Here is an 8,509-nt window from a genome sequence, read left to right on the forward strand (position 1 = left end):
GAAAAGGTAACGAGTAACGGTAACGCGTGCCTTTTTTGTGGTAACGTTTACAGCACTAGAATTTAGATATTTTATGATATATTTGAATTTTCATAGAAAAAAATTAATATAAAATATTATTTAAGTATATTATATTAAAAATAATATTTTAGATTGATAAAATTCATTAAAAATTATTTCCATTTGTTTTAATCAAAATAAAAAAAAAATATGCAATAATTAATAGGACCAACTATTCTATGGCCAATCATGATTACCCCACTTATAAATATCATCCAGAAATAATTAATTTATGTTTTATGATTCTGAAAAATTTTCAAATTAATAAATTGGGTTTAAACCATCCCAAAAGAAAAAGCGTTAGTTCTTTCTTTCGAATAGCCCATTCAAAATTCATTGCTTCACATATCAAGCAAATCTTTTCCTCATTCCTGTAGCCACTACAATTAGTATATGGTGTTCCTGGAGGCGCAGAAATTTCCGTTTATCTGTCGTATAACTATTGCATATAGCTTTCCCAGATGTAGTTTTAAAACTTGATTTCAATAATGTTTTCTTTTGTGTTTACAACATATATATATAATTTATAAATATTAATTTTTCCCCTCTTTGGTTTTGATATATCTTAAACAGGATTACACTATCATTGTATAAGGTTGAATTCCCATAAAACAATTTGATGACGGATCACTTCAAGCGTTTTCATTTTTAAGCGGAACTTCGTACCTATGTTGTCCAATACGTTACCTTTTCCCATTTATACTTATTATATAATATTTGCACCCACACTATTTGGGCGATTACCAATGTTAATTCCTTTGAATTTATGATCCGAAGCTCAATCAATATTTCCTTTCGGTTTTAATAAATCAAAAATAATGCGGTGGGAGTTAATCCCTTTCTATTACATGAATTATTGTATTACAAATTAGAAATCCACACATCGCTACAATAAATTTATTCTATGCGTATCTTTATTAATAAATAAAAATGCATTTCAATTCATTATAGCCTAAAAAACCAAGGGTTTAGGCAGCCCCTTGAAGTGGTTTGCTCTATCCCGCTATTGGGACTTGTTAGTCAAAATTTCCACTTTTCAAAAAATAAAATTTCAAAAATATAATTATATTCTTAAATTTTTTAAGTCACCTTTATAGAACATAGTTATAGGTAACGATTCATATATTGTTCTTTATTATATCTAATAAAACACAGGAGATATCGACGATCTTGCAAAAATCGGTTCAACTAGCCCCAGTCTCCCCTAACAAAGGAATCAATAAAACATTGAGCGTTTTATTGACCATGACCAAGGATTTTTTGGAATATTCTATATTTTGTGATCGTCTAAAATTCTGGGACATTTAAGTTCCCAATTCGATATAAACGATATATTCCAATTTGGTCTTTAAGGATAAAAAATCTTATTTTTAAACTTTCACAACTCAGTGTAAACTAGTAAAATAAAGGATTGATTTGTCGAAATAAAATTGTTAATTATAAATTATGAAATGGTATTCAGTAGGAATTATAATATTGGGCATAATATAAGAGATTTTTTTAAAAAATTTTTAGTAAAAAGAATGTTGATTTAATGTAACTGGTAATCATGGTAGCTGTATATTTTTTTATTTTATATATTTCATTAACATTTATCAAGTGTCTAATTCAAAGAAATAAAAGAAGAGAATAAATAGTAGAATTTCGGTTAGGCCTACCAACAAGGAAAATAATTTGCATGAGAAGATGTCCTGATTTTTCAAAGGAAATAGAAAATAAATTGAACCTGATTTTAAGTGGAATTACAGATCATAAATTTAGTTGGAAGATAGTCCATTAGGATGGACCAAGTATAAATTGTACCAGATAGATCCCAGGTGAACACAGATACAAATAAACTTTTTAATATAAGGAATGATGTAAACTTAATTTTAAAGGAATTGAATCATAAAAAAAATATTGAAAAATTACTAATAAATTGTGAGGATAAAAATATGTTGGAAAAAGATTCTGTAAATACAGATAAGGCCATATATATTCAAGGATTTGGATAGTTGTTTAAAGGTGATTTTAGACGAAATTCAAAGGTGTGAAGCCATTGAAGATAAAAGTACTAGGCTCATATTAAGTGGAATAAGAGAATTAAAGAGGATACAAGAAAAAATTATAAAGAGGGTTGACTCAAAGAATAAATTTGACACTATTATTTGTAACCATTGTTCTTATAGATGGAGTATTGAAAGAAATTGTTTCGTTCATGAAGAAATTTTTGCCTGGGGTTTCCACTTTGAAAATAAATTCCTCCAGCAGTTCGGAGGCACATTAATTTACCTAGTGCAACAAAGGAGGGTGTAGAAATGGTAGTTAATGCCGATGCGAAATGTAAGCGTTTTCGGTGTCTAGAGTTAGGGTATATTGCCTCAAATTGTCATAAATTTTGACTACATGATCTTAGAAATGATCATATAGAGGTAGGACCAATAATTAATAATAAATTTAATTTGATTGATAATATAAATATTAAAGATTCCAAGGGGGAATTGGAATAATGTTAAGTAAATTCCAGTGGAAATTTAATTTATTGAAAGAACTATTTTTATGGAAATTTATTTCATAAAAATAAAATTGATGGCCAATGGATTGAAATTCTAGAAAAGGGTAATAATGTCTACCATAAAGATAGTAAAGTTACTAAAAAAATTTCAAAAAAGTAGAAAAGAGATGACGAGTCCCGGCCTAAAATTTCGATGACGAAATTAGATAGATATAAAATAGAGGGAATTATAAAGATGTCAGAAAATATTTCTAACATTAAAATGAAATACCTATTCAGTATCGAATTTAAGGGCAAATAAAATTGATATTAAATTTAAAAGTGATTTGGAAAAAGAATGAAAGAAATAAGGGAATATTAAGGCAGTGACATATAATGTCAGAATTGCAAGTAAATAATCGTAAAAAGATGGGGGGGGGGGGGGTTGCAAAAACGGAAGGGACCAGTTCTACGAAATTAAGGATATCTGTGGGTAATATTGTTTTGATAAAATTTCAGTAGATACTGAAAATAACATAAAAAAAGAAAAGAAAGAATTTGTTTTAAATTCCGTAAGAATCGACCACTGTCGATGTCCATGCACTCGGTTTTATAAGTTAAATTAGATATAATAAAAATGCCTTTTACTCTCAATTATATAACTTAACAATTCAAAATAATTCTTTCTAATAATATTAAATAAATACCATTGACCATTAACGAAGATCCATATTTATTCATAATTATATTTATCAGAAGATTTCATATTTATAAAAATAGTTGAATCTTCTCCATTCTTAGTTCTTCCCAGCTGACATCTTCTCCAATTAATCCAATATATAAACTCCAAATCTCCAACAAACGTGATACGTGATATATAACGCTTATGCCCTCTAGTGTTGAAATGCAACAGAGCTACGCTAGGTTTTCCTCGTTTCCATCTTATTGGAACAATTTAATTTGGGTATAAAAGTTAAAATATGAGGAGCCCTCCACACGTTTGTGGGCAAGCCGCACGTACTTGTAGGCGCAACATTTCGAAAAATATTACTTAAACCTCTATAGGCTTATTCAAAAGAGAATGGGACAAAAAAAGAGCCTATACCCAATAACTACAGTGAAAGTTAATTACGTTATGGTGGGTTGAGGACAATTTAACATTAAAAATCTTTACTATATTAAAACAATTTTCAATAAGGAAATACAAAAATTTATAAGAGGATTTGAATGTTTGATGGTATTGGAAATGTTTGATAATGATGAGTTTAAATTTTTGAAATTTATTACGATGGGAAATATGAGATAGGTATTAATGGGTAATGATAGTGAAACATACATTCTGAGATGTATTTTTATACTTATTAGAGGTAACTTTTCTTGATGCGAAACAGATTTTTAATGGATCTTTTATTGTTATTCAGTTTAATGAATTGTTTCATGTTCACGTTTAGGTCCATTATATCTTTTATAGTTTTATAATACCATAATGTTTTGTATTTTGTGTATTGTTTACCATTATATGAGTACAGCCATGTTATGGCATCGTGGACTAAATTATTATCTGAGTTTCTTATTACGTGGCCTAAGAACTGAATCCGTCTTTCCTTAAGAGTAATATTTACTGGTGTGTGAGTAGACTTCCTCCAAAGATTTGAGTTAGAGATAACTCTTGGATAGAAAATCCCGTGTATCGTGCGAAGACAATTATTTATAAAAGATTGAAGACGCCTAATCTCTGTTTTATTTGCCTCCCAGATATCTCCACCATATAATGCAATTGGAACAATCAACGAGTTGAATATCCTCAATCTAGTAAACACTGAAATTTCACTAGCTTTCCATATTTTCATATATCTGTAGAACGCACCTCTAGCTTTCTGTATTCTCATCTTCATCTCATCTTTACAACTTCCTTTGTTATCTAAGATTACCCCTAAGTATTTTACATTCTCTACTATTTTCACTGTATTCACTCCAACTGTAAAATTTTGAATTGAAGGCGCGTTTGGGGAGGGAAGAATAACCGTTTTGTTAAAGTTGATCCTAAGTCCAACTTTATAGCTTACTGTCTCAATTAGATAAAGTAGATTTTTGGTCTCTTCAATACTTTTCGAAATCACTACAATATCATCTGCATAGGATGTTATCCTATTAATAAAAAAAATCTTCTCATTAGATCCTATGTCTACTAGATCTGCAGCTCCCAGTACTTCTTATTATTTTATTGATGATTATGTTAAACAGGAGAGGTGAGAGGGTACAGCCTTGTTTTACCCCTTTTTTAATCCTGAAAAAGGGAGAGATTTTATTATTTATTTTGAAACAAGCAAATAAATTCGAATAGTGATTTTTTAAGATACGAATTATCTGGGTTTCAATACCACATTCTACAAGCGTTTCCCACAACGCTTCATAATTAACATTATCGAATGCTCTACTGAAATCAATAAATGTGTAAAATGACGGAATCCTATATTTATAACACTTTTGCATTATTATCTTCAGAGATAATATAGGTTCTAGTATATTTTTATTTGGCCTGTAAGCACAAATATATTTAGAAAAAAGATTAGGCGTCGAATGAACAATCTTATTCTTTATAAGTACCATAAATATCTTTGACACGCAAGATGTTAGAGCACACGCACGATAATCAGTAAATTTTTGAGGATTTGCAGTTTTGGGAAAATTGCATAAAAGGGACTTGTTCCATTCTGTAGGGGTACTTCCGCTTTCCCATATTTTATTGAATAGCGCTAGTAGGAAAGAAGATGTCGTTCTAGGTGCTATCTTCAGATGTTCCGCCGTAATGTTGTCAAGCCCTGGAGCTTTATTGTTACGTAATTTCTTTATTACATTCATAATTTCCATTACAGGGAACCCAGACTGGGGTGAAGCAATATTTATATTTACACTAGTTGATCTAGTTACTTTACGTCCATCAAAAACCGTAATATAATAATCGAGCCACAGCGCCATCTGTTCATCTTGATCAATTATTACTTTACCATTATTTAATACTATAGAGGGTAACTTCTGAAAACTGTAAGGTTTACAAAAATATTTTAATTTCTTATATGCATCATATAGTCTATTTTCTCTTACATCTTTATCAATATCAAACGCTTTCTTCGCACTATAAACCAGTCTATCTCTCCGCAGTAATCTCTGTATCATCTTCCAAAGATCCTTATTAGAGCTATTCGCTGTTCTTAACTGGTTTATTTTCTCCAGGGTATCATTCACCATCCACTCCTTCCTATGGATAAGACTTACATCTGGCAGTACTTTATATGTATCAACAAGAACAACTTTAAAAAGATTCCAACTTTTCTCAACACTTGCAAGCCTAATTGTATTCAAGTAGCTGGCTTCTTTCCCACTTAATATCTGATCAAAATATCTTGCATCATCTAATGTTCTTATTTTACTCAGTTTACGAGTTATTCCATTACACAAGGGAGTAGCGCTAGATCTAGTAGAAGATTGTCTGTTTCCATTATGATACCCCCATAAATTTTTATCTATAATAATTGCTCTAAGCAGTCTATGATCTGACAAGTTCATATTAGTTATCGCTTTAACATCCACGAACCAACGATGAATATTCGAGATGAAGAAGTCAATTTGTGATTGCTGGTGAGCTCTTACAAAGGTATACGTACTCCTATCACTATGACTAAAAAAAGTGTTTTCAATTTTAAAACCTTTATTACAACAGAAGTCAAGTAATTTCTTACTGTATTCGCTATTACTCTGTATTAAGGTAGCGTGCCCAGTGACATTTCTATTCATATATTCCACTTCTCTGCCTATATCCATATTTAGATCTCCTAATATTATGATGTTATATCTCTCTGGTAAGGAGTGTATTATGTTAATCATTATATCTATAAAGGCTGATCGCTCATTCCTTTTAGGTGGGACATAGAAATTTACGATTATTGTAGGCTTGAAATTCGTATTATAGGAGCCCACACCTTTCCGAGATGGGTACAAATTTCATGACATATTTCTGCATTCTTTTATTAATGAGGAAAGCGATCCCTGACCAACTATTGGAGGTAGTACCCGAGCAAAACATTTTATAGTCATTAAAATTAGCCGTAATATCTCCAGGGTAGTGGGTTTCCTGGATGCCCAAAATGTCAATTTTCTCCGCCACTAACATCCTTAAAAGAACTGCCAGTTTATTCATCAATCCATTAATGTTAAAAGATGCTATTTGAATCTTGCCTGTAAATTTATTCTAAACAAAGTATTTAAGCATAAGAAACTAGGTCATTAAGAAATTAACTATCGTAAAATTTAGGATAGTGATGCTATAATGAAAAGATCAGACCATTGGAAATGAAGATTCACCAAAACAGTTCTAGATACCTAGTAAGGTACCAGCTTTGGTAAGTAAGAATAAAATTTAACATTAATTCACTACTTATGGTAAAGTTGTACCTTATTTTAGGGGAACGTAAAGATTCTTATAACTGAAAGATCTAAAGAGTCATATCTGATGATATGTATAATATATAAATAGATAAATATATAAACCATCAGGAAAAATGATTATACTAATACAGACATGATAATGTAAGTCGCTTAATACCATTAAAGGTAATGATACAAGTGTATTAATATGTATTAAGTTGAAAGTTAAAAATTTTTCCTTCAGATGATAATAATAATTCAGGGAAATAAGATACAGATTGGAAAACTATTCGTTTATTTACCCTATCGTCTATTTTTAAATTTTTCTGCTTTCCTAATAATTTTATATAAATATTATTTAATCATTCCTACTACCACATGTACTGCTGAAAGAGTAATAAGTAAAATTAAAATTGAAAGAGTAATGAGTAAAATACAATTTATTAAAGCAAGGCTTCGTATTATTACAAAAGTTACATTTTCTCAATAATTTATTTTATCCATGGAAAAACTTTATTTAAACAAATAGATATAGATAAAATTTTAAATTCTTTCGCTTTCTCTACCCCTAATTTACCTAAATTTTAATTTATCGAAACACCAGTAATAGCTTATGTAAAGATTAAGAAACTACGTATAGTCAATTAAAGAAAGATCAAAATAAATTGAAAAAAACAAAAAAAAAAAATCGAAAAATAACATTTAGGGAAAATCTGCCTATTAGAAATGTCTATGAAAAAAGATGACAAAAGAGATTTTTGAAAGGTATCTCTCTATAATAGGAAAAGATTTACCACCATATCGGTATTTTAGTTTGAAACCGAGAAATTAAAAATTGACATGAAGGAAAAAATTTTTTTAAAAACTATAGTTAACGTAGTAATTTAGATTTATATAGTGAAAACGTTCGAGCTAACAACTATTTAAAATTAAAAGTTTGAAGAATGCATTTGCTAAAGTATAAAAAATAAAATGAGAAATAACGACAACATCGAAACAAGCAAGACTACCCTAAGATGGGAGAGAAAAAATAAAAATCTTTAATAAAGAAAAACGAAATTACATTTAAGACTGTATAAAGAAAAATATACCTCCATATCTCTGTGCACATTTGGAAATCGAGTTGACATAGACATTATAATAGAAGAAGATTTAAAATTTGAAGGGAAATAAAATTCAACTTAGCATATAAAAAATAAAAGTAAAACTTTACAAAATTTTTGTATAACAGAAGACTATGGAAAAGGAAATGATTAATAAATAAATAAGTAAAACAATAATAAGGGGGAAAAATTCAGGGTGGGATAACCTAATCACTTTACAATAACGAAAATTATGAATTTTACTATCTCTAAATAAATTATACAAATATTAATAACAAGTTGTATAACCTTTTTCCAAAAAGCAAGAAAGAGAAAAATTTAAATGTTAAGAAAAGAGAGATCGATGACGCCTAATATTAGAAAAACTTTTATTTTGAGAGAAAACAAAAGAATTAATATAACAGTGGCGCCTAGAAGTTAAAAATATGAGTATTTAGATTAAAATTTT

The 8,509-nt window shown here is 29.2% G+C and overlaps 1 protein-coding gene across 1 annotated transcript; it reads right to left on the bottom strand.

The window, feature by feature from the left end:
* Window positions 1–408: 408 nt before the first annotated feature.
* Window positions 409–8,094, bottom strand: LOC135924565 (uncharacterized). The gene is made up of 4 exons (XM_065459635.1): window positions 8,050–8,094; window positions 6,514–6,782; window positions 5,141–6,446; window positions 409–555 (listed from the first exon to the last, which is right to left on the bottom strand). The coding sequence occupies exons 1-4, from the start codon at window positions 8,092–8,094 to the stop codon at window positions 409–411; spliced, it is 1,767 nt and encodes a 588-aa protein (XP_065315707.1).
* Window positions 8,095–8,509: the final 415 nt, after the last annotated feature.

This window comes from Gordionus sp. m RMFG-2023, chromosome 1 (assembly GCF_954871325.1).
Source record: "Gordionus sp. m RMFG-2023 chromosome 1, tfGorSpeb1-WG-v2, whole genome shotgun sequence".
In the NCBI taxonomy this organism is placed as follows: Eukaryota; Metazoa; Nematomorpha; class Gordioida; order Chordodea; family Parachordodidae; genus Gordionus; species Gordionus sp. m RMFG-2023.

Excerpts from the sequence above, each read along its gene's own strand:
- LOC135924565 (XM_065459635.1), bottom strand. The coding sequence starts at position 8,094 with ATGTCTATGTCAACTCGATTTCCAAATGTGCACAGAGATATGGAG. Across the intron at positions 6,783-8,049 it reads ATGTGCACAGAGATATGGAG|AATAAATTTACAGGCAAGAT; the intron begins GTATATTTTTCT and ends TACTTTGTTTAG. Across the intron at positions 556-5,140 it reads GCGTGTCAAAGATATTTATG|AAAACATTATTGAAATCAAG; the intron begins GTACTTATAAAG and ends TAAACACAAAAG.